Source organism: Dermacentor variabilis, chromosome 11, assembly GCF_050947875.1.
Source record: "Dermacentor variabilis isolate Ectoservices chromosome 11, ASM5094787v1, whole genome shotgun sequence".
Taxonomy (NCBI): Eukaryota; Metazoa; Arthropoda; class Arachnida; order Ixodida; family Ixodidae; genus Dermacentor; species Dermacentor variabilis.
In genome coordinates this window covers 21,298,516-21,325,026 of record NC_134578.1, presented here as the reverse complement: position 1 = coordinate 21,325,026, position 26,511 = coordinate 21,298,516, and the positions used below count along the sequence as shown (strand labels likewise).

The following is a 26,511-nucleotide window of genomic DNA, read 5'->3' as shown; positions in this document are numbered from 1 at the left end:
TACTTCATTCGCGGTCGGAGATACCGAACCCTAAATGTACACTACCAACGTCATAATACCGACTGCAGTTGTGAGGCCGCACTTAATGAACTATCTTTTCTATAGCGTCCGAAGAGTGTAACGTGTAACGCTTTAGTTGCAGTCTGTTGAAAGCGTTGTTATCGTCTCCATAAGACTAATTTCAAGAGAAATGTCGTTCAGGGGGGGGGGGGGGGGGTTCTGTAAGAGTCCACCTAGTGGACTGTCCATTTCGGCCGCTTCTGATTTGGTACAGCTGTACGAGCGAGGAGGAGACGAGCGGTCCTAACCAATCAGCAGCGGCAGAAATGGATAGTTCACTAGGTGGAATCTTGCAGAATCCCCCCCCCCCCCCCCACCTGGTATCAAAATTTTTTTCCATTTCGTCCCGCTCTGCCGCTGAGAGACAGCACAAATGCGCTTGCGCAGAACACTCAGCTGTCATCGTGTCAGCGGAACGACAGCCAGGCGCTCTTTGCAAATTTTGTTAGAGAGAACATACTTGCCGAAGCAGGGAGCTCGCAGGCTTCACTACACAAATTTGCCACTTCCTCTAACGTTACGCCTTTTAACAACTTTGCAACTATAGCACTACATGATTTCGCTCTTCCTCGCCTCCCCTCTACCACGAAGTGCGGGCTACTAAACGGAACGAATGACAGCGATCAATTGTGGTAATGTATACGGTCGTATATCGGTTAAGGCACGCTGAAACGTCCTATTTTTCTGGCTATTGCTAAAGCTCCACGATGTCGCTCCACTCTTCAGTGCCTAGATGTGCAGTCTTATCTGTCGACAGCTTGGTGGACAGTGACAGAGTGTATCCGAAGCAGCTCGAAGCGGGTTTTGAAAATGCTTTGATTTGGTGTAAGTGTGCCGGTTTCTTACAAGGCTTATTTTTATTTTGTATGTTTTATGTCCGTTCTTCAATATTTATAAAGTGTAAAGTGTAGTAATCCGCTCCGCGACGATAACGGCGTCTTCGTATATCGAGAGTGTGATGAAAGCCGTCTATAAGCTTAGCGCCTATTCTGACTGCCGCAGCTGCGCTTAGGATCCCCATGTTTCTCTTCTATTTCGTGCTGAGTGTCTTCTACTTGAAATCCACCGATAAGCGCTACAAAAAAGACAATCTAAGTTAATTTTTTCGCAGCTTACTTTAGGCTTGCGTGAGTTGTCTGTATAATGAAGCATTTATTGTGGTACAAGAACCTTTTTTTATAAAAGAAAGAAAGGTCAGTTCCCTAATTATACAAATATTCTGAAAGAATGTACCTATTATTTATTTCAAAATACTGTAGGCCAACAGTTTTGTATAGTCCCTCCATACAGGAGGGACTATACAAAGCATGGCGCTCATTTATGGCGCTAGTGCCGCACAAGAACACTGGAAAAATGGATTTTGACAGTACAGGAAACATTTTGTCAGGACAGCAACGTTGTTGGGCGCTACGCTAACCAACGTGAAAAAAAAAATACTTTTTTTTCTTCTTTCAGGACGTTGTTCTTTTATATGGTTGCATTGTTAAATGGCATTGGCGTTTTTGTTCTCATTGTTTCTTTCAGGATTCCATCGCAATGTTGCTGTGTAGTTTTGACTGTTATGCTGTAATGCCGTTATGCGTACATGAACTGCGGTTCCACTCGTCATCGTATACAGACAGTGTATATATGTGCAACTATGTACAACCTTTTCATGAGACAAGGATTAGCGGGCGCAATATCTGTGGTTCCACGTCATCTTCCTAATTGTCAACAAAAAAAAATGGAAACCCTGACAACTAACTCTACTGAGAGAACACTGCATGCAAACTGTCGCCAATTTTGTGGATCGACACATCCTTATAGCACATCCGATATAATGGGAGCGTTTCTCATATATTTCGTGGGAAGATGTTGTCATATTGTAACACAAATAGCTATAGAGTGACTTGTGCTTTTCCTTAAAAGTCATGAGCTGCTGTTGTGAGTGCAAAAACGCTGGTTAGATATTTTATGTTTATATTGCGCCACCAATGAGCATAACTTACCTCGGTTCCTCATATTCCTTTGCATGGGGCATGTTTTCTTTGAAAGGGGACAGCGCTGTGTGTTACAAGTTCGAACGAAAACAAAAATAGACGCAACTGTGGAACCCCGGGTAGTCGACTGCTCTATATAAGTGGCGATGCCTAACTGAACATGATCAATTATCAGTTACATGATCATGAAACGAACATTTTACGCCTCAGCCGAGCTATTCAAAGCCACCGGAAGCTAGTCCAAGCCTATCAGCTTGAACGTACTCTCTGTTCTCTCTCTCTCTCATTGCGCCATTCTTCTCCTCCCCACCTGTAGGATAGCTAACTTTAGAAAGTTTTTCTTCAGAACGTGGTAGCGAAGCACTGACAGCATCCACGCAACCACTCTAATGCACACACATATACTGTAGTAGCGTTCATTTAACGTTTCCAGATAGACAGTGACAGCGTTACCAGCCTAGCATGACACTACTGAAACGTATATAATGCGGTCTATACCTAATTCTCCTTTAACTCACCTCGTTTCAGCGCCTCTGCTTCATGTCCTCCTTCAAGTCATACGTCACGTGTTAATCTTCTCACTCCCGCGTACGCGCAGCTGCGCCGGATCCGCCCCCTTCACCAATCTTTTATATTGTCTTGCTCCGCGCCACTCGTTCGCCCTTCTCCGCGTTCGTGTCTGTTTTCATTGATAGACATGCTTAATTTAAACCCCACTTTCGAAACGGAAATATACAACCATTGTCTCTCTACTACATTGACCTGGTACTGTTACTTAAAATTTCGACTAGAATAGCAGCTTGGGCTTCTTGGTTTTCCATCCTGGTGTTAAGAGCGCAAAACGTGGAAGAGACACGAGACGAGAAGACGACATCACAAGCGCTATCATGATCATGTTCCCCTACATGATCAGTGAGAGTCATGAGAACGCAGCACCGAGATTTATACGTGAGTCAGTGAATATTCACGTCCTCATCTATCGCTACTGTCGTATCCTTTCTATGCACTTACTCGCCTTCGCTTTCCTCATAAGCTTCATATTAAAGAAAATTATCGCCCTTGTAGCGGAGCTTTTAGTATTGTCGGTTGCGATTCACAAAAACACACAAAAGCGTGATTAGTAGCAACTGTCGGCAAAAGTGCACCTTGAATACAAGGTCAGTGAAATCCTTCTACTTATTTCCTTTTGAAACGTCCAGTTTCCATCGACCCACTTGTCCATTTCGGCTATCTGTGTCTGGGTGTGAGACTGTAGGTCGCTCACTGATGATGAACAAAGTTTTTTTTTCTTTTTTACCAGTAGCATCTCCAGAAATACGATATCTTGAGTATATACAATGCTCTTTACTCTTTTATTCAATAATCTTCCAAACTTCGGACAAACAGACTTCCAAACTTTCGGACACATAAAATTACGTACTATGTTTATAAGAGGTGGCGCTGCAATTGCTTTCCGCTGTGGGAATCAAGGTTAGCAGACGGACATTCCAGCTATTTGGCAAGGATTGGCTGTTAAAGGTGTGCGGACATGTCATTGTCGACTGTTTATTTCTCGCTTTAAATGGTGATCGTCGACCTCGGAACCCTAGAAGAAATACTGGCAAGCCTGAAGGCGCTCAAATTAATTTATTCAATTGTTCTTTTTTATGAGCCAGTTGCAGTCTCCTTTTCCATCAGTACCTGAACTCGGTCGTCTGAGCGAGCCGGAGCGAGTGTCAAAACTTGTTTCCGCTCCCCACGTGACCACAATCAGCGCCATGACGTCGTGACGCACGCCTTTCAAGAAAAGCAACTGAACTTGATTCGTAAGAAGCACCAATATGAGTACTTTTTCATAACGCTTTGAGGCATGCTAGCACTGCTTCTGTGGTTTTGACGCCGAGAAGTGCGTAAATAGAATGGGGAAATAAATTCAAGGACTCTAAGTATCATGCTGGTATTCCTTTAGAGCACATTGCATCATTCTGTTTGTTATAAATCAATTACATGTTATATATTCGTAACACAATCAGCTCATAAATAAATCGCAACACTTTTGGGTACGTGTCCTGCTACATTTATGGGGTGTTCTCGGCCAGTAACACGCGTAATGTTTATGCATTTTTTTTACTCTGTGAAATCATACTCGTTTGCAATGTTATGAACATCACCTAATCGTTAAAGTTGCAGGCTATATGAGGCTAAAAGATGTCGTAAGGCGAATGTTGGCAATAAAAATGAGCTTCCAGAAGGTACTGAAGGAACCCCAAAAGCTATTTGCACTGTCCATCATTCTAACGCATGGTTTATTTTATTAAGCACCGTGGAAAATCACTGCAGTATTTTTAGCGCGGATTCCCGCGCCCGGCAAATTACCTTCCATTTCATCACTCAGTAGTGCTCCTACAGAGTCACTCGGCTTTTCCGGAGAGTTCCAATCAGTCGGCCGAAATGAACGGACGTGTTGTCGGCGCGCTCTGCAACCACCGAGCCTACGCGACCTTCACCGACCGCCCTGGACCGCCCTTGCCCGGGCCGCTTTCGCCGGGAGTCATATGGGAAGCGGCTTTCTCGCCGTTTCCCACCGACCGCCTTTTCTTCCCGGGACTTTCTTGCCGCTCCCCGCGCCTCTACAGCTCTGAAGCAGTTCCAACGCGCCTGCCCCTGCCGGGGCCATAGCTGCCTTGGCGTGTTTTGTACACCATAAACCAAGAGCGCCAAGTGACCAGCTCTTCCGAGGCCCATGTTTTAAACGGGCGTGCAAAGGGCCTTCGGCCAATTCGCCGCTCTGTTTCGATGGAGCATTTATCTACCGCAACGTCATTTTCCAACGCGCAGAAGACCCAATCGGCGACGGAGAACGCCGCCGTGCGTTCCTCGACAACAACGAAGACGCCCGAGGTGGATACCGCGGGAGTGGCCGCCGATCCCCCATCGTCGCCAATTTTCCTTCCCAACAACGAGAGGCGGACACTCCGACCGGGGAAAGGATGGAGGAGGATGCTGCCCCGAACATTTACGACGACGAAAGTGACGACGACACAGGTGGCTGTTGGAAGACAGTCATACATAATCGACGCATCCGTCAAACACGCACTAAAATGCAACCCTCCGAGAACATCTTGGGCATTCCGGACGCCTCCCAGCCTACCGTACGCAAGCGCAGTCGGAATGAGAACCTGCATCAACTTCCTTTGCACGATGAAAAGATAATTCTGCGGCCTCACGGAGGACTTTGTCTCGATAAGTGGACGCGCGCAGAACTCGCCAGTGCTATATGGAGCGCAGCCGGCTTGACCACCGAGGATCGTCAGGACATCATATTCCGACTGTGACCTCAGCAGAACTTGGCAATCATCAGCACACCCCAGTCACACGTAGCCGACGCATTGTACAAGGTGAGGGAGCTGAACCTTGGTCAGCGAGTCTATCCCATCACAACATATTTTGCGGCCCCAGACAAATCATGCAAGGGAATTGTTCCTGGTCTTTTGCCCGGTACACCGTCTTCCGAGCTAGTGGATGAGCTTTTGGCTCCTGGAACTCAAATACTTCAAGAACGAATGATAGGTCAAACCAGCATTGCGTTGGTAACATTTGAAGGACTTAAAAGTGCCTCGCTGCGTGCGTTTCTATGGTGCTGAACTCCGTTGCTACACCCATCGACCGCGCCAACTGGTTTGCAAGATATGTCACAAGCTCGGCCATTGGGCTGGTTACTGTCCTATGCCGCACGTGGTCATTTGCGCGACGTGCGGGTCTGACAACCCCAGCTCGTCACATCCGTGCACCCCACACTGCAGATCCTGTGACGGGACCCACCCTACAGCGGATCCAAACTGCCCGCGGCATGCTAGGCAGACACTGAACAAAGCTTGGGTGCGGATAGCTCTCGAGAAACAGCAGCGTGAACTCTAACCCTCCAGCGACCCGACCACTACCACAGATACGGCGGAGACCCGAACATCGCGCGCCCCAACGAAGGAGACCAGAAAAGTCCGGTCGTAGACCCGTTCGAGATCCGTCGCAAGTACTGGACTCGCTCCAAGACTCGGTGCCGATCCCGCGAGGCATCGATGTGCCTCCCAGAGAAGCGCCCTCCTTCCCCATCTTCCCAACAACCCTAGAAGAAGGCCCTGCAGACTAACGCCCCAGCCAAGGTGGCCCTGGTCCCTTCAGGGGTGCAGCGGACCCCGGAGAAGAAAACAGCAATGGATGCGCCTCGGGAGGTATTTCGGGCGGAGGGTCACCCACAGCTCGCTCCGCCCCGTAAATCTCTCCCTATCCCTTCCCCTATTACCAATTCGTTATCAAATCCCGATCCTCTAATAGAAATAGCCCGCCTACGTCGTGACATGGAGGCGCGCTGTGAGCGCCTGCAAAAACAAATGGACGCGCTGGTGGCCGACATGAGCACTAGTATGCAGGCGGCTCTGGACAGGATAGAACGCCAAATGGAGGTCCTTCGAATAGGGATTACGGAGCAAGTGAAATCATGTATAGAGTGCACTTTCGCACGCATGCAAGTTCCTGAGCTTAGCGGTAGCAACGAAAGCGCGCTTTCCGACCAAGGCTCTCGGCCGCAACCTTCAAATGTGGGCACCCGGCGCCCACATCCCATGCACGACCGCCTGCTTCCTCTCACGATGATGATGGCGCCGCGTAACGCGGAGCAACTGTGGCAGTGGAATTGAAGGGGATTCCGCCGAAAACGAGGTTCCCTACATCAGTATATCGCCACATCCACGAACCCTCCCGATGTCATCCTCTTACAGGAAGTCAATTGCACCCCTTCTTTATCCGGCTACAGCACGCTCTCGGGTGTCTCCTCTTGTGGGAGCCTTTGTTTCGAAACATGTTACATGTCGCATGCATACCACTAGCATTGACATTCCTCACCAAATATTGGAAATAATTACGCAAGGTAAACGCAGCGAGAGTCTGTTTATACTCAATGCATACAGTTCCCCCCGTTCGCGAACGCACTGTTTTCAGCACCTACTAACAGAATTTGGTAGGTTTGGACGGGTTTGTGTGGTGGCCGGCGACTTTAACGCTCCGCATACTGCATGGGGTTACGTTAAATCGCAGGCTAAAGGGACCCGCCTGCGGAATGCCATCTGTAACATGAGATACACACTGCTTACCGACCCAGAGCACCCCACTCGGATAGGCAACAGCGTATCTCGCGACACCTCCTCTGACCTTACCTTCGTGCGCAATACTGACCCAGTCGTTGCGCACGGGCCTTTAGAGGAGCACCTTGGTAGTGACCACTACATTGTGGCGAGCACCTTGTCATTACGGGGTGCGCGCAGGCGCGAGCGAAATGTGCGTATAACGGATTGGGCGAAATTCAGGGAACGTCGCCAGGACCCACCTGAGCGCCAAGGGTACTAACGCTGGCTTGACTCTCTCGCACAAGATCTAGAGGCCACAACAAGCACACTGCGCACCACAACCGAGACACCAGACATAGACCCGCATTTAATTCATCTTTGGAACGCCCGCAGAGGGTTGACACGACGATGGAAACGGCAACGCCTCAACCGCAAACTTAGGAAACGTATAGATCAAATTTCACGGGAATCTCAGGAGTATGCAGAGATCCTTACGAGGAATAACTGGCGAGGATTTTGTGATCGCCTCTCAGGCACACTGAGCACAGCAAAAACGTGGTCGATTCTTCGCTCACTCACCGATCCCACCACAACAAAGGGAAAAACATTTCAACAGCTGCACATCCTAATGCACGAGTACAGGGACGATGTCTCGACACTCCTCAGAGAGCTAGAGAAGTATTTCATACCCACAGGCCCACCGCTGCAGTACCCTGACTATCCTTATGTAGGCGAGGCGAACGAATTGCTCGATGCAAACATCACATCTGACGACGTGCGGATGGTCATACAAGACCTACGCCGCAACACGGCGCCGGGAGCCGACCACATCCGATTCGCCACCCTTCGTAACCTCAGTGACGCGGATATTAAACAAATCACCCATATCTTCAATGATTGCTGGCGCAAGGGCATGCTTCCCCAAGCATGGCGACACGCCGACATCATACTGATCCCCAAACCGGGCAAGCCTGTTAAAGTTGAAAACTTACGACCCATTTCCCTAACATCCTGCATTGGTAAGCTCATGGAGCATGTACTCTTGCAGTTTCTGCAGCCCTTCCTCGAAGAAAAATCATTCTTTTCTAACTCTCAATTCGGATATCGGGCTCATCTGTCTGCCAAAGATGGGCTTTTACAATTGCGGGAGGAAGTCATAGGACCTCCGTAGTCCGCCCAAACGAGAGCACTCGTCGCCTTCGACCTAAAAGGGGCGTTCGATAATGTTGAACATGACCTCATCCTTCGCAATGTTGCACATTCACACTGTGGAACTCGCATGTACAACTATATCTGCGCATTTCTTCGAGATCGCACAGGCACCGTAGGAATGGGCCGCATCGATCCGGTACGATTCGCCTTGAAGGACGTGGGACACCCCAGGGCTCAGTTCTTTCCCCTACTCTATTCAATATCGCGCTCGCAGGGCTCCCCCGGCTACTCGACCAGATCCCTGATGTCGCCCACGCTATTTATTGCGACGACATTACTATCTGGTCGACAAGGGGTTCCGACTGAGCCACCCAGGACCGACTGCAGCAAGCAGTCGATACAGTTTCCGAGTACGCGAGCAAATGCGGCTTAATATGTGCTCCGGAAAAGCCGGAGCTCATAATCATTCGCCCCCGGAGCCGTTTCTCTACTCCCCCTATCACTGTGCACGTGAATGGCACACCGATACCACAGGTTAATCGTGCTCGTATCCTAGGCCTACACGTCCAAGCAGGTGGCAGGTCAAACTACACTGTTTCCCTTCTATCCAGACAGATTGAGCAAATTCTGGCTATGATCCAGAGGGTCTCCAACAGGCGCTCAGGCCTTCGAGAAGAGGACCTGCTGCGCTTGGTGGAGGCATGCGTGATCAGCCGCCTTACATACCATCTCCATTTCAGCGGTTAATCCAAGCGCAACAACTTCGCATAGACGCAATGATACGCAAAGCGACGAAGCTGGCCCATGGCCTCCCGAATTATACTTCCACACGCCGTCTTTTTAACTTAGGGACGCATAGCACACTAGGCGAGCTGCTAGAGGCACATTGGGTCAGCCATCGCCAGCGCCCCCTACTCACTCCTACTGGCCGCCATCTTCTCACACGGCTAGGATACCCTGTCCCACCCCTTGAGTCTGAAACCCGTCCAACAATCTTGTCGTCAGCGATACGCCAAGCACTAAGTATTCATCCATTGCCACGTAATATGCACCCCGAGCATGACAAAGGGCGGCGCAAAGCCCGTGTACGATACATAGGCCGCATGCTTGCAAACATCCCGGAAACACACACTTTATGCACGGACACATCACGCACTCAAGAGGGCTGTACCTCGGTAGTTTTGGATGGCACCGAATCCCTGAGAGACTCTGCTGCAATGCGCGGAACAAATGCCCCTTACGGAGAAATTCTCGGTGTTGCTCTTGCAATTCGATACGCCATCCGTGTTCTTGAGGAAGTGTATATATTGACGGACTCGCAACAGGCATGCCGGGCGTTCCGATCAGGACATGGCATACCGAGAGCGGCGAACCAAATTCTCAAACAGATCCCGCAAAATACACCAACCAGACCTCCCCGCATCCACTTACTCTGGACCCCTGGTAATACCTCGCTGCCGGGTAACGAACGCGCACATGCGGTTGTCCGAGAAATTTCCCTCCGGGCGACTCGGTGTGGTGAGGCGACTAGTTCAGAGTGGGAGCATCGCTTGCTCCGTTACAAAGGCATACTCCGTCATTATACACGCATTCGTCGCACCCACGCCGCACCACCGCCGTCCTTCTCGCGGGAGGAAGCAGTAGCATTACGCCAGTTACAAACCGCAACTTTTCCAAATATTGTCTCTCTCAATAAATTCTACCCACACTGTTATGCAGATCGTTGCCCAGGCTGTGGCAGCTCGCCCACAATCTTCCACGTCACGATTGAGTGCACTGAAAACCTCTTTCCTCCCGTGCCAACTCTCCTTTACCCCCTACGCAACAAAGAGCTGTGGGACGATGCCCACCGCGACGGACCTCCCGAGGTCCTTCGAGCTGTGATACAACGGGCTCGAAACATCGCCGGAATCATCTTAGGGACCCTGAACTGAGGGTTCCTCCCACACTGCTCTCGCCATTCAAATATTATTAATTAAGATGTTTTACTCTCTCTCTCTCTCTCCCTCGGCTTTTCCGGCACCTATGTCCTCATCATTCGCGACACGAATGGCAGCATCTTGAGGCCCAGTCTGACTGAAAGGTCAGCCAGTTCTGTTGGCAGTAATGCGGCTGCGTAGTACAAGAAGCCGCCCAGCCGGAACTTCGTCATGTAGCGGATCTTGGGGTCCGTCTCCCGGATAGCCAGCACCATCTCGTCGACCACTTCGTTGATATCGTCTCTGACGATCAAGTTGTAGAGGTGTCTGGGCGTGTCTAGCCACCTCTGAATCTCCTCCGCACTGTAGTCGGCCACGACCTCTGGCGGCTGCTGCTGAAGCTCTGGCTGCGTCTCTTCATGAGACCCCATATTCGCCGTGATCGACGTTCTGCGAATGGGTGAAAGCAGCGACAGAATGAGAAAGTTTGAAATGCGGGTACGATACGGAGTTCCAGCAAAAGAGGTTCACATTGATATTACTACAATGAAATCTAGCTCATCTATCTCTGTCAGCTGGTGGCTACTATGGCAGCTTAAGGGGCCTCGAAACGCGTTTAGAACGTAGTAAGAAAATGTTGCCGATCTGTTAACGAGGCTCCTCTGAACACGTGAGCCATATATTACCGCGCTGCATGCAGCAGGAGATATGCAATCAAGTGTCAAAAACAGAGAAAAAATTCTTGCTTTCCGCGACAATGACGTCATGCATTGCCTGATTTTGGGATTGTGAGGACATTCTCAGTAATACAATTATTATTCATTTGAGTCAAATGAACGAAAAATATATATGTCTTGGTTCTCAAAAAGTCAGAAGAAAAATGCCATCTTTCCACTGCCAGTCTACACACGAACGCGCACGTTGTTGCTTCCGCTAAGCGTGGCCTCCGAGATGAAAAGCGTAACGTAGACAACGCGAACGCCACGAGGTGCCGCCACGAGCCGTCTCGCTCGCTGTCGAGACGTTCAATCTTTGGGTGGTTCCAGCGAGGCAACAAAGCCTGCTAAAGATCCCAATTCGGGGCATTAACGCCCCTTAAACTTCATAAAGTAGCGACATTCTCCTCCTCCGCCTTTACTCTTCGAAGCCGGCGCGAGGGCCCACGTGATGCTATTAGGCCAATAGCGACTCGGCGTCGACCTCAGCCAGAGCGCGCGAGGAGGAGGCGGCATTCTTCAACGCGTGACGCTACTTTACGAAGTTTAAGGAGGTTTACGGGGCATTGCTCTCGTGCGCCTTTTTGCCGTCTCCCCTGTAGCGGTGTTTACATGTACGCGCCAGAAGCGTATCGTAATAACTTTCAAGCGCGTCGCGTCTCGTGTAAACGAGGTAATTCGCTAGGAAGACGTCTCGCGTCAAATGCGCCAGACCGGGATAGTTTGAGATGGAAAAATGCGCATTTCAGTGGCCTATGCAGGAAGAAGCGCATCATACTAGTAATTATGGCAGCGCATTCGCTCTGAGAGGACAGCCAGAAAAATAACCGGTGGCTGCCGCTGCCGCACTGAGCGAAATCAAAACAAGAATGGCGGCTTATGGATCAGGCTGCATGCGATTTCTTTTCACTCGTGAGTACATTGTGCGCTCTTAAAGAGCATCTTTTGTCAACAATGAATGAAATTAACATGGGTCAGTGACTTGATTCGCAACGTTGAGGTAATCAGGTCCGCTATGAGTACAAGTGGGGACGGCAGCTCTCGACTACCCCTGGACGTGGAAATACTCAGGAAATTTTAATGCCTTCGTACGATATGGTACATGTTCACAAAATTAACGTCCCATAAAGTTGCACACGTGGACAATTGAAGAACCTGACGCAATGTAGCCGGCACCCTTCATAAGTTTTTGGTGGATTTCTCAACGCCACCACGAAAAACAAGCTTATGGGAATTAAGATCACTAACTTTCGAATTGTGCACTATATGGCGTTAGCTGGCTGGACAGGAAAATGCGCATTCGTGTAAACAGTGGCGTATGGACATATCCGACACGATTAATTAGTACGATACGCTTCTACCGTACCCATGTAAACGCGAATTGTGCAGCTTCCAGTGCACTAGTGTAAATGAAAGAGGAGAGGATGCTGCTCATCCGTCCGTTACTACGCGACTTCGCCTGTGCTTAAATGATTCGCAAATTTTTTTATGCAAAATGTTCGCGAGATGACTTAATTTAATAGTGATGTCATTATATGATTAGTTAGAAAATGATTTCAGGCCCTCTGTAAAGAGAGCGTGGGAATGATGTATGATCACACATCAAATTTAGCTAAATGTCATTATTTTAGCATGGAACGTTCCTCTTGGCCACTTTATTTATTAACTCTTTGAGTCGTGTATGCTTATTAAAAGATGGTCCAAACTTTTTAATAAGCAGTCCGCAATTAATCATTGCACAATCAACTTATTACGAGACTGCCTATGCGTTCTGCACCAGGTCGACCAAAGCATAAAGTTGGAACACATGAATGTCTTCAGCGAGGTTTCTTGCTCTGCGCATGCTTTTGATTAGAATCCTCTTACCGTTACATGTTATTGTGAGCAATAGGGTTAACCTCCTGCTTCTGAAATAATAACCGAACATTGGGGATAACTGTAGCAGCGAATGTATCACACAGTTTATTTCGTTCCCTACATTACTGTAAGTCTCGTATTATGCTTTGCTCACTTCATTCGATGACTTTTGGCCATGAGGGAATAAAGAAGCAAATAGCTGTGATGATTTTGTTCCGTGACATTCAATGTGTCATATTTCACTCCAAATTATGAAAAAAGGCTGATTAACAAAGGTAACTATACTGAGTACGCCTTTATTCGGCCAGTGGCCCGGACGGCTCATCCTGTCACTCATACTTTGTGATACCGGCACTGGAATCCCTTTTAGTCGCGAAAACTTGTTTGTGGCTTATGTGGGCGTATTTATCAACTCTGAATTCGGAAAGCCAGCCCTAATGTAACCTGCGTTCCATCGGTGTGGCGTTAATAAACAAACAACGACAAAACTTACTTGTATGCAATGGGCTCTATGGAGACAAAATCCACACCCTTTCCTCGACATTCTCGTCGCAGCCCATCGACCATCGACACCAAGGCGCACTTGGTCATGCAGTATGGCACTCCCATCGGCATCGTGACATGCCCTGGAATGAAGGGAGAACACGTGAAAATGTTGTGCCTTGTTTTCAGCACGCAACGAAGCCCCGGAAACGAATTTACAAAGCTTTTCTTTTTTCTCAAGTGTTCCCAGCTGTTGGTCATTCGCCCACGCTAACACTTCCAGTCTCAGGAGTGGCTGTTATTTTCCAGTATGGACAATTCTGGGGTAGCAGCTATCTGTCAATACTTGCTCTGTTCTCTATCGTGAGCCCCTGAACATCTCACATTATCGTCTTTAATTAACTATTCCAGAATGTGAAAAGTTTATCATGTCTTTAACATGCATGACATAAAAGAACCAAGGCTGTTTGTTTCTTTCTGTTTATTTCCATTTTTCTTCCTTTCTTTCATTCTTTATTTGTTTTTCCTGTCTTTGAAGCTGTTCAGGCTTCGCACTTAAGCCGCTGTGTGCTTCTGCTCTGAATAGAAAACTTCATGAGGTCGTTGCTCGGTGGTACCACAATGATCTATTAAGTGGCTTGCCCTCAGTTATTGGAAACTAATTAGGTACAGCGAAAAACATGCCCCTAGATGCTTATCACTATGCTCAGGAATGAACTCAAGTAGTCTATTTGAGAGAGTGAGAGAGAGCGATAAATAATTGCTATAGGAAAGTTGTAAGGCGAACGACACATTTGTCTAGTCTGCCGCTATACACAGGAGACGACGAATAACTCTATGTGGAAGCATTAACTGGAACGATGCAAAAATCAAGACAATGCGTGTGAGAATAGCACAGGGCTAATAAATTTGCAACCTTGTTTGCAAATTTTCAATGCTCCGCTTAGCCAGCAGATGGCGCAAATTTTATCCTGCGGCCTTACATACTTAACTTTCTTTTTGTAATTAAATCAAAACAACACTTTATCTCAGTTATTTCAATCTCTGAGGCAAACTGCCCTTAACTCTACATATAGAAGAATGAAGTTGTTAGTTTGCCATGGGTACGAATTAGCTCTTTGATATGGGCACTTCTTTCTTTACCATTGCAACCTCGTCTTTTCTGACAGTATTAGAACACCTTGTGGAGAAAAGGTCCCTTGCTAGCCTTGATATGGCGTAAGAATAGGTTGTGATGGCCGAAATATCTGTGGGACGAATAAACAGCCCGAAGGCGTGACGCACCAGTTTTACTGCAAGAAGGAGGACCTTCCATTCATGTATGGTGTACGCATGCAGGCTCTCCGAAGTCAAAAGACGACGAGCAAAAGCTAAAAATACCAACAACCACGTGCCAACCGTCGACAAGCAGCACTTGCACGACAAACAATGCAAGGGCATGCGCATTTTCGCACTCTGTATGCACCGTCGCATCGTTATGCATCAACCGGCCAAAACCCAACGTCCTTTAAACACTGAGATCGTTTTCCAGTCAAACTGATTTATCCTTAATGAAATATAATCATAATACATTAAAGAGGTTCCCTAAACAAACCTAAAACATGCTGTGAGGAAGTGAAAGTAATCTTTCACGTCGTTATGCATACCAAACGGGCTAGTCACAACAACCATGCGTCCTTTGCTCTTTTTCAGCATCGGGAGGAACTTCTTGATGACCCTCAGGGTTCCGAAGACGTTCACGTCGAATATCTTGATGATGCTCTCCATTGTGAGCCACTCCAGCAGACCATTGTTCCGAACACCAGCGTTGGCGACTACGGACCAGAGAACTGAAATGTTTGCAGATAACAATGCTTCACTGTTGGATGTGTTTAAGGCCAGCAATATGTGAAAAAAGGAATAAGACAGGTGAAAACAGAAGTTACGAAGGAGAAGTAAAACTGTTAGCCATGGCTGAGGCCGGTTGGCAACACTGCTCTGAGCAGTGGGGGAAAGAAGACAGAGAAGATGGCATTATTGAGAGAAGTGTTAAGCGGGATGCAAAAAAGTAAAGAAAACGTTGCAGTGTTCAGTGAAATCAGTAAAGGCCTCCGCTATCACGTGTAACCGAATGACGAAGAAAGAGAACGAAGAGACAGAGCCGGAAAGCACTGTCCCTACCCTGGTGGCAGTTGCCAGCTAGCTTCTTCGCCTCTCTGCGATTGTTTTTATGCGGGGAAATAAAATGTATAAAACAAAATAAAATGGAACAGAGCGAACAAGGTCTACATACAGCGGTAATGTTTGTCTGTTGTGTTGCCATGGTGCTAAATTGGGCTTGTTGGTAGGCTACATACGATGACGAAGAAAGCACACTATAGAGCAGGACAAGGGGCGACGACACACAGGAGCACTTACATGCGTGGTCTCCTCATGTACTTTTCTACATATACGTAAAGTTCTGTTTTTCTTCGGCTGTTCTTGCTTCAGCTAGCTTTTTTATATTTGACAGTAATCCTAGGAGGAACACGGTGTGGTCGACGCAGAGAGCCATTTAAATTGAAAGTTTGTCGACAACAACTTGATTTAAACCTTTTGCTGAGTACTTTTCACCACCCTTATGTCTTTCTGACAATTTATGATAGCTTTACTTTCGTTATTTATTTTCATTTGTTGCTTAGATTCAGGGATTAGTATGTAATGGTGTCCCAACTAGCTTTGACGAAGTTCATATAAAACATCTGGTACAATACTACATTCCCATTCATTCATCATTATCGACAGACTGACGTTTCAAGCATAGCCTTGTTCGCAAACTTCGAAAACATAACCGTAGCAAGTCGCTATCGCTTTGCCACTGCACACGATTATTAGACCTACAGCGTTTAGTCTTCAGTCTTCTTCCCTCGGCCAGATATATATGACGTCCTAAAGAATATTTCCATTCAGTCATTTTTATCGCGCTCTGTCCAGCGTAAATACTTTTTGCCGCACTTTACTCATAGCGCACGAAATCCAACAATGTACCCGAGCGCCGCGACACCATCGTTCCCAAAAGCGATTGTAGTGGTTAGCTTCACTCATTGCTTGTATCTGCACGCGACTGTTCATCGTGTATGCGCTGGGATGGTTACGCTGAACGCTCAGGTCGCAACCAGCCGAAACCGACGCCAAAACAGACATGCTTGCCACTTCCTGACGGTTGCCGAGTCATGCAGCGAGTGCTGTCGCTTACCACCGGTGTCGCTACACGCGAGTTTGCACTAGAGTGCCTCGATGCCCTCCTCATCCGCCGCTCCGTACAGAGTGGAGACAAGCGAGGCGTCTACTAAGGCGTTGCGCATGGAAATGGCGGACGCACACGAGCGCCGGCAACGTCTCCCTACGGCGTCCGTCATTCGCGTGGCCAACGCCGTAGCGGACGCCGCAGTTGTCTCTACTCTGTACGGAGTGGCGGGAGAGGAGATCAAGGTACCCTAGTTTCTACGGCAGCGGCGGTGAAAGCAGACGCCCTGGAGCTGTAGCATGGCCTGCGTGGGAGCTGTCACTAACAGCAGACAGTCATGAGTGGGCTCAAGCGCAGCAGCCATCCTTGATTCATCAAACGCACCCCTAATACTCCTAGTGAGCAAACAGATCCCTATAGTGATGAGCCAGCAAACACACACCTATAGTACTACCCCCAAAGAGTGCTGTTGTTAGATTGTTAGATGTGGTTGTTAGATTGGCACATTTATGCGAGGGATTTTTTAGGGATGGCTGCTGCTTCTTAGGCTGGAGAGGGATAAATTAGCGTTTCACCCCTTGGCATGCGTCAAAATTTACTCGCCGAGTACCTACGGCCGGTGACAACTAAAAAAGTAGTGTTTCCAATGGACATCACTTTCCATAAGGCTCTTATTCGAACCTACTATAGCGCCACGGTACACCAGAAGGAAACAAAATAATTTTGACATTGCTTGTGTATCATTTGATTTTTGTTTCTGGTGACCTCGTCCATAACGCCGCTACTTGATATGTACCACTTTCAAAATCAAATACGATCTGGATGGACGCGTCAAACAATTATGATCGCCAATTTTTTTGACATCGTGGTGGAAGCGAGCTTCTTTCCGACATAAGTTTCCTTCCGTAACTATGTTTTTGAGCGCGGAAGCAAGAACGGTGGACACAGTGCGGCTGTTTGAGCGGAACTCGTACTGAATTCTTAGGTTGTCATACATTACAGCGTAACCATGTAAAAAAGGAAGAAAAAGAATCGAAGTTTTGTCTTACTTTTCAAAGTGCCCTAACAATGTGTCTAAAGATGTGTGATAATGTCGCACGGACATTTTCAATTGCTACGAAGCTCGCTGATGTCAACGAAAGTGTGTTCCGCATCAGAAATATGACTTTCAATGCTTGCACACAGGGTACGGCGGTTGCGAGAAGAATCGGTGTGCGTTTGGCGTGTATTTAATTCGCTTCAAGTGGGGAAGTGAGAGGTCGTTACCCGGTGTCACAACTTCGACAACGTTTCTGAAATATTAGTGGGTGCTTGTCATTTGAAAATACGGCGGGTGACGGTTTTTTAAAGCATTAGGGCAGGGTATTCATTGAATCATATGGGCACTTTCTCGTTTTACTTCTTTTTCTTTAGGGCTGGTAAGGTACATCTATTTGGAGGTAAATGTCTAAATATTCAGTCTTCTTAGCTCGAGAATCGTTCAAACGAGTGGGTAGGCGAGTGTTAGTTTAAAAGCACAAAGGGGCAACCTGATTTTCAAAACACTCTCTGGATTTGTAGTGTAATAAAAAAACGGCACCTGGCTTTTGTATCCCATAGGTCGCATCGTAGAATAGGAAGAAGCTTAAAGAGAGAACCTTGCTCACTAATGACTGAAGGAAATAGTGCCTCTTCCTTTCCCCAATCGTTCACTCTCTCTAGCTTAAGATGCATTGTTTAATGTTTTCAGTGCCCTTTACGGAAACTGAACGTATAGCGACAAGACCAAGCCAGTGTTCTCAAGATGTGCAATCCTGTACTGGTGGTAATGCAAACGTCTTCATAGGCGAGCCATATTTAGTCGCACGCGGAGCTTCGAAGTACGGCCCAGCATCCGAAAGATCGCGAACACTATGGGATAGCGGTAAAGCACGCACCTCTGGAACCCAGTCCTTGCTGAACTGTTTCGAACGCGGCGTCAACTTGCTCGGCTTTGGTGATGTCCAGCTGAAGCACCGTCACATTTCGCAGTTTGCCGAGGGCCTTGGCACCCTCACTTTTGGAATCGAGGCATCCGGCGAATACCAGGAAGCCGTCTCGGCTCAGTCGAGTAGCGAGGGCGTATCCAAATCCGGTGTCACAACCTGGAAGACAGTTTCGTTTCAAAACAATCGTTTATCTAAACATTAAGTTTCAGCTTACTTTAAATAGGCATTTGAATGCATGTTTAATGCAGAAATTATCTACTGTGGAGACTACTGAACGCCGTTGGAATAAAGTTAATTATAGATACTGTTGGGAGCAGCGACCGCCGCATGCCGATGTGGGCGAAATCCAAGAAATGATCGTAACCAGTTCATGCGTGTATATGTATATATATTCATGAGTCACAGCTTAAATTGAATCAGTTGGAAGTGCCGCCCGTGTTGCCTTTATGTGTCTTCCTTTTGTGTGTGTCCAATTGCGGCAAAAAACATGTCTTTTAGCAAGCACCAACTAGCCCAACAAGCAGTTCTGTTGCAACGATCGTATATTTTGATGCAGGTGCACGTTAATGAACCCCCAAGATGTCAAATTTTATCCGGACTCCTCTGTAACGGCGGGCCACATAACCAAATTTTGGATTTGCGACGTCTGTAAACGCCATCTCAAAGCATATATGCCCGATATGGTAAATGGGGGAGGAGGGTTGAGGTGGTAACTCACCGATGTAAACTCTTTGGTATGCTGTCTGTTATACGACCACAACCCAACCCAAATGTAAATTTTGATACGAGAGCGTTTTACCCCATTTGTCCTGCACACTTCAATGACATCAATGGACATAAAATCTACCGTTCTCAAGCAACATCCCACGGGCGGAATCGCAAGCTAATCTGAAATCGCGCAAAATCGGTTTCCTGCCGTTTTCTGTGTTCTCGTGCTTGACTTCACTGTGCATTTGTCACCAATATGACACCGCCTCAAAAGAGACGTCACGTATCTGATAATTTGTCCAATGCATAGAGCAGCCTGGAATACAATATACTGCTTTTGTTATGTCTTGTCGCCTCGCCGTTGCGGTGGGACGAACGCATGATGAATGAAATTCAATTTATGTGCCTTTATCGCCAATTGACGCGGCCCTATACTTATGTAAGCTAGCACGTGATCTGGCACTGCAGAAGTGGCACTTGCCCAATTTCACTCACCATTGTCTTTTCATTTACTCGACTATTTATGGAACTGTACTTGTCTTCAGGTCATCCCTGATGTGAACCAACAATACATTGTCCATTGCGCATGGGCGCTATGTTATCCAACGCGTACTCATTCTTCATAGGAATGATTGACTGCGTCGGCTGCATTGCCTGTGGTTGCGAAGTAAGACAGTTTAGAACATCTTCCATACTTCTATCCCCTCCCACCCTCCTTTAATCCACCGCTCTTTGAAGATGAAATTAGAGCAGCAGCGTGTTCCCGCATCAATAACTTTTTTGTTGCATTTTCCTCGAATACTCTGAGCTCCTAAAATCCTGCTTCTAAGAATTGTGCGTTTCCTAGTATGGCACCCATAGTGATTGAGCCTCGTGGTGTTTCTAAACATACTGACATTGTTAAACTTTTTGTAAATCCTTAAAGAGTACCGAAGCTCATTCATCAACAGTTTTCTCTACCTAGCCTGGCTTGTACTTTTGGCTAAGCTGAAAAGCTTGCCTCTTCATCGCTCTAAACTAGCTAGACGGAACAGGTTTTTCGCTGATCAATATCTTGGGACTGTTGTTTCACACATACCACAGCTGCAGAAGGCCTCAAAAGCGCTGCTGTGAATGCTGAAGTAAAGCGGGCCGAACGATCATCTGTGTCACACCACTCGCGTTTCGGGTGCGTTGGCGACTGCAGTGCACGCCAACTCAACGTCTCCTTCTCTCCTCCTCTTACCGTCTTTCATAACTTAAGATCTCGATTTTAGCCATTTTGATATGCGTACCTTCCCATCCCTTTAAGTGGTACGAGCGGCATCTTGTATATCCCTGTGCAAACATGTATGACGGAAAAGGACACTGTCCTGAAAACAATTATGGCGTTGCAGACGGCGGAGTCGTTATAATGACGCAGAAAACTGGCCACTGTTTTTACTTCACCGATGCAAATAACTACCTCGTGTAGGTAGACACTCCTCAGATGTGATAGCGGCGCACTAAAAAAAAAAAAGTTCGTCCAGGCAAGCAGGCTGTCAAGCAGGCAGGCGGGGCGGATGCCCTGCTCAGGGTCACCGCGCGTGAAAACACGCGTGCTTTCCGTTTAGCGGCAGCTGAGTGGTACTTTTGCGTTTACTGCGATTGTGCATGCTGTCTAATCACACTACAGACCGACTTTGGCTTGCTGGCGCATTTGCTCGCGTGCGTCCTTAAGCATTCGTCAGTGTGCATACAATACTGCAGTAGTAACTGTAGCATCTTTCCTTCGCTTAATCACAATAATTTCAAGAACCTGCTCGCAGCTTTACCTGGCTTCTACTGCTGCTTTGAAAATTAAAGAAAAGAAGAACAAATAAAATGCCCACAGGAAAGTGTGTCCAGCACTGCATTCAGGGGTCAGGGCCAGAATTAAGAAAAAACATTCTGATGCTAGAAATGTCGCTAGGAATACTTGCCAGCCACTCGTGATATTGGGCGTATTATTCTATAGAAGTTCTCCAGCCAATGGCAAAACAACTTGTACGAACGAAAAGCTTTGTGAATTTGGATCCAAAATAAAATAATGAAATAACGGTTTGAGACGTATTTGACGAATGCCACAGGCAACTCTTGTTTCGCACGAGCACTGTGAAGTTAAAACAGGCACGTTTACGCAAGCATATTGAACAACAGGACATCAAAGCATCGCAGGCCTTGACCAAAAGGAAATAACTTATCTACCGCATAAATCTGTAGGAGCCCCTGAAAGCAAGGTTGCGTTGAGGATAATACAACAGGTACTTCACTTACGGCGTTTGTTAATTTGTTGTTTCGGTCTTTTACTTGGGACAGTGGCCTACTTATTAAAATAAATCTGCACGTGAACTCCTTACGGCTCTTCTTCACGGCGGCGTTAGGCATTTCCACTTTTCGTTCTGGACAGTTGTAATTCCAGACTCTCCACAACTTCATCTTTCTTGTCGTTCCCTTCACAGGCACAATTGCGCCGCTCTCTCTGCCATTTGTTTTATTTTCCAGTTTCATCTGCTAATGACATCAAGGCTGTTAGCTGTCATTATTGAGCAGAAAAGTGTCATCATTGTAAAAAAAGAAATAATTTGATTGATTCGTTCGTTTATTCTTCTTTAAAATGAAAATGAAGGCACTGTCGCATAAGAAAAAGAAGCACACAGTGCTCGGGCTGCGTACGTTTATTTCTTTGTTACCTTGGTTATTTATTTATTTGCGCATACGTTTTTTGAACAGTCATCCTTTATTCTTTGACGCATTGACATTCATCTTACGATGCCTTGGAAAACGGGAGACTCAATTTCAAATAAGTAAATGTATGGACCCTCGCACAGTGGCCTTTTTTTTGGCAAGGCATGAAGGTATGCTACCCGTTAAAATTGTAGAAAAAGGAGGCTTCCCGCGTTAACGAATGCCCGCTTCTAACAAATGGAACCGTTAACAAAAACTCACTATAACGTATGGTACCGGGTGCATGACTGCATCTTCATATACTAAGTTCTTTCAAAATGGCTGGATTTCTGAGTTCCTAGGAAGTTACATTTTGGATGCCTTTCGCATTGCTGTATGGGGGGAGTTTGCAATAGCTATCGCGGCCTGGAGGTGACAGAAGCGCCCGCTGAAAAAAAAAAAAAAAACGACGCAAGCAAATTAGTGCTTCACTTTTGTGCACTTGTCCGATTTTGTTCGGCAGAGCCACTCTTTGGTGTATATTTTCTGTATTTCGATGAAACGAACAGGTCATGTTTAAAAATAAAAGACTATACCACAACCAAAACATCGCTTTGGGGTAGTCTTGTTGTGACACAGCTCAAACGACTTGAAAGATCTCTTGATGTACCAATGACAAAATCTGTGAAAGTTTCGAGTTCCAAATACTTGGCGAGGACTCAGCTCCAGATATTGTGAGTTGTATCGAAGTTGTGTCAGCGCACGTAGTCTATTTCCATTAAATTGTTACCTAAAGAATAGCAAAAGAAGACAGCAAATGTCTTGGATCATGTGTCAGTTTGCGGCGAAACAGCTTAGCCAGTCATTCAGGACAGAGACCGGATTCACGTATAGTTTGTTACCGTACTGTTAACGTATTGTTTGGGGCATAAGGTGATGTTGCGTTCAACTCACAGTCAGTAATCGCGACTAAACGCAAACGAGAAGACATGACATTTAGTACTACTGAATTATCCCGTAGACTTCTGCGAAAGAAAATTGCAGCAGGCAATCTGCCACAACTCATTTTCCTTGTGTAATATTAAGTGATAACATTCAAACAAATTCGTATCGCACCTTTTACTGCAACTAAGGCACACATAACTATCTGTGATCAACAGTGACCTAAAAACTTAAGCCTGCAGCCCGGTGCCAACACTTCCACGGGGCACTTATTGGTACCAGGCTAACTTCAATGCGAGATTGCAACAAATCCCATTGAGGTAATGTACACTCCCGGCCACTTGATACCTCCAAGTCACCATTCTTTCTGTGAAACTGTCTTGATCAATAAACCATCACCACTCACCTGTGATCAGAACAGCTTTACCGTCGCAGGACAGATGCTTGACAAAGAAAGCCTTCCATACGAAGCCGGATAAGCAGTAAGACGCGAACAGGATGATCCCTAGAGATCCTGCAAGGCTCCCAAGTTCGTGAAGCAGCGGCACACGATCCCACAGGTCCCAGAAGAGCAACGTGAACACGGCGAACAGTATCCATGAAGTTCGCATGGCTGCCACGTACCTAACCGCAAGCACCGGGGCACAGGTAGGGAGGGAGGCGGCTTGCACGAGGAAAAAATGTGACTCCGTTTACAAGGGCTTCGTTAAGGAAAGAAGACGCGACCATCGAAGAATAAAAATGAAAGGACAGAAAAAGGTAAACCAAGAATGCTGCCGCCGGAGCCGATCAGAATGCCAACGACTGCTCTGAAAGACCAGCCGTCGATGATTGCGACAAGATCCTATAATTGACTGCGTGAAAATTCTTGCGTAACAGCGGCCGAGTAGATTTTGTACTGCCGTACCCAGCGCACGTTCGGGCCGAATGAGACGAAGTTGAGCAGAAACGCGCCCCGAAGGCACGTGTAAATGCTATTCGCGACATTGAAGAGCTGCCAAGTATTCGCGGATACATTATCGCATTGCGAAGCCCGAACCACCAAAACAATGGCTCCGTTTTCTTTATCCCTGCTTACGCAGATATCGTTTGCTCTCAGTGTGAGATGAAGGGTGAAAACAAACTTGCTGCACTGACGAAAGAAGCCGAACCTTTTACCCGAGCAAGACGCTTTTAGGATCAGGCGCTTAAACTGATTGTGCATGATTAAGGAGTACACGATCATCCTTCAGAAGTTCTTGAATGTGGATCGCGCTGCGCGACATTTGCTGCTTTCTGTCACCTCGCTTTACCCATTTACAGATTCATAATGATGATGATGATGCTGGTCATAATCGTCATCCCTCTCATTAAAAGGCAAATTAGATCGACTGCTGGAGAGGCGTCTTTCTATGTTGTTTATCTTGTTTTGAGCTTCGTTTTCAGCTATGATTTCGGTCGAGCAGTATGATTAGCAACCAAATTTTTTATTTTTCAAAGTTAATGAATTAACACGTAAAGCATCTCGCATACGCTTCTTCAACCTCGACGAAATTCACATTGTTTCTTCAAAATTTGTAACTTAACCAATCCATCGGATTCTCAGCCCTTCATGACCATACATTTTTGCTCCTTTGGTGTTCATTTCGCTCCGGCACATTAGTCCCGCGTTTGTATTTGTGCTCAGGGCAGTCCTAAATATGTAAATGTGACTGTAAAGCAAGCCCAAGAACAAGTCCAAAACACTTAATTACGCTTGTCAAATCATTGAAGTCGGACATCGATAACTGGTGCATTATCTTGAAACGGGAAATATCGAAAGTATTTTCTTGACCTTGCGCATTCGCATACGTGACACGTGACATGCGAATTCAATCGACCTTCTTTTTTTAAGTTTTCGCTGTAGAACTGTTTGTCAGCAATGCTACATCAACCGAAATTTATTTAAGCGATGCCTCCGGATTAGAAAATAGAGACTTTTTTTTCATACTCGCAAAAGAAAGAAAATTTACCTTTATCTGATACAACAAGAACAGGTCCACCAGGGGGGCGGGGGGGCAGGGGGGGGGTCCACGATCCGCGTGTATTAGTTTTCCTTGTTCGCGATATATCCTTGCAGCATGCGAAGAACAACATCAAGTACTGTTAAAATCCAAAGCAAGAAACATGTCCGCGGATAGCAACGTGGAGAACCACGAGATGTTTAGGTAATGAGGAAACTTCAGTTCAGGCCTTTCCTTCTTCATACATATGCGAAGAGCAGGAATGATCCTGCATAAGTTCTATAACTTGCATACGTCGAAATGTTGAAGTTATATTCTGTTGGTCAACCGCTTAAGCTACTGCGTAGACATTTGTGGTAGCTATGAGGGAAAAGCAAATTCCAATTTTCTCCTGCAGTGCTAGACTGATTGAAACCACAACAAACGGAACACAAGGACAACCTACAATTAAAGCCCATTCTTGACTTGATATAAAGGACGCCTGCTGCGAACGCACCCAAGGCGCTCGTTCCGTTTCCTTTGATGCGTTAATGACAGGGGTCATTCAAATCAAGTCAAGCGAGGGCTTCAAGTCAAGATGCATTGATGAATACGGGGACTAGAGTGCTTCCTGCAACTTGTTTCCACCAACTTACTTCCAACAACGATACAGGATGGCCAAGGCAATCATTAAACGTGGATAACGGAAGCAGAAGGCCCACCCGCATATACTATCTAACGCGTCGCATGACGCCCTCACTACGCATGTGTTCTTAGGGGCAACCGGAGCACATGGTCTCCAAGATCACCGACGCAATCTCGGAAGCCCTGCTGCAAAAACAGCCGGGCTAGAAGAGATACGCGCGCGCGCGCCTCCCCTCTACCGAGGCCGAAGCCGCGTACATGACGTCTGAAATGTGCGTGCAACTGCTTCTCGTGTCCTACACGGAGGGCGCTCCATGTCATTGCGTAGCCGTGCATTTATTCGCGCGCACTGAAGTTATTCCTGCACCGTTCTTTTTGCTCGCGTTACCTTAAGTCTACGTCTTTTATGCTTACCGTAATTAAATCTAAGGTTATTGTGCGCACTGTATTACAACACTTTCACCTACATGAAAGAATAATAAAAATATTATTTGGCGACCACAATGCAGGATGAGCATTTTCTTCACGCGACAAGAAAGCAATATAGCGGCTTGATTACGTGCAAATTTTTACCTTAGCTAAATATTATAGTGATCACTACCGTATCTTCAGCAACAACAACAACAGAAAGAAGAAAACACGCAAAGAGGGTAGTGGTGAAAGTGGCTATTACTTCTCTCTTCACTCAATTGTCCCGCGTGCGCTATTCCTTCACAGGCCATTATGTGCCACCTGCTATACCACACTATACATGTCATGGGAAATCACAAGGGAAGCACTGTGAATGCCGATGAAAATTCAAGACGGTGCGCAAAACGAGAACAAGAGAAAAGCAGCAGCCAACGTTTCGACACGCGGACTTGTCTCTTTCAAGGCCTTGGAAAACGCAAGTCCACTTGTCGAAACATTGGCTCCTGCTTTCATCTTGTTCTCGAATAGGTTTTAAACACGACACAAAGCTTTCACTGTTTTTACTATTGATTTTCTAGTATATGGGCTTGGTACAGCAAAGCAATAGACTCAATTTAACTAATTATCTACGCGTAAAGGTTCTGTATTTCTATTTTTCATTCTCCCCTCTAGGCAATAAAAAAATATATTCGACTTTAAATTCAATAATGAGTCCCTGTTTGCCGTTGAAAATTATCGTTTTA

General features: G+C 46.7%; 1 protein-coding gene across 1 annotated transcript; it reads right to left on the bottom strand.

The window, feature by feature from the left end:
• Positions 1-3,372: 3,372 nt before the first annotated feature.
• On the bottom strand, positions 3,373-23,681 carry LOC142564381 (short-chain dehydrogenase/reductase family 9C member 7-like). The gene is made up of 5 exons (XM_075675369.1): positions 23,158-23,681; positions 18,387-18,593; positions 14,912-15,094; positions 13,276-13,408; positions 3,373-10,659 (listed from the first exon to the last, which is right to left on the bottom strand). The coding sequence occupies exons 1-5, from the start codon at positions 23,360-23,362 to the stop codon at positions 10,314-10,316; spliced, it is 1,074 nt and encodes a 357-aa protein (XP_075531484.1). The 5' UTR covers positions 23,363-23,681; the 3' UTR covers positions 3,373-10,313.
• Between the last annotated feature and the right edge of the window lie 2,830 nt (positions 23,682-26,511).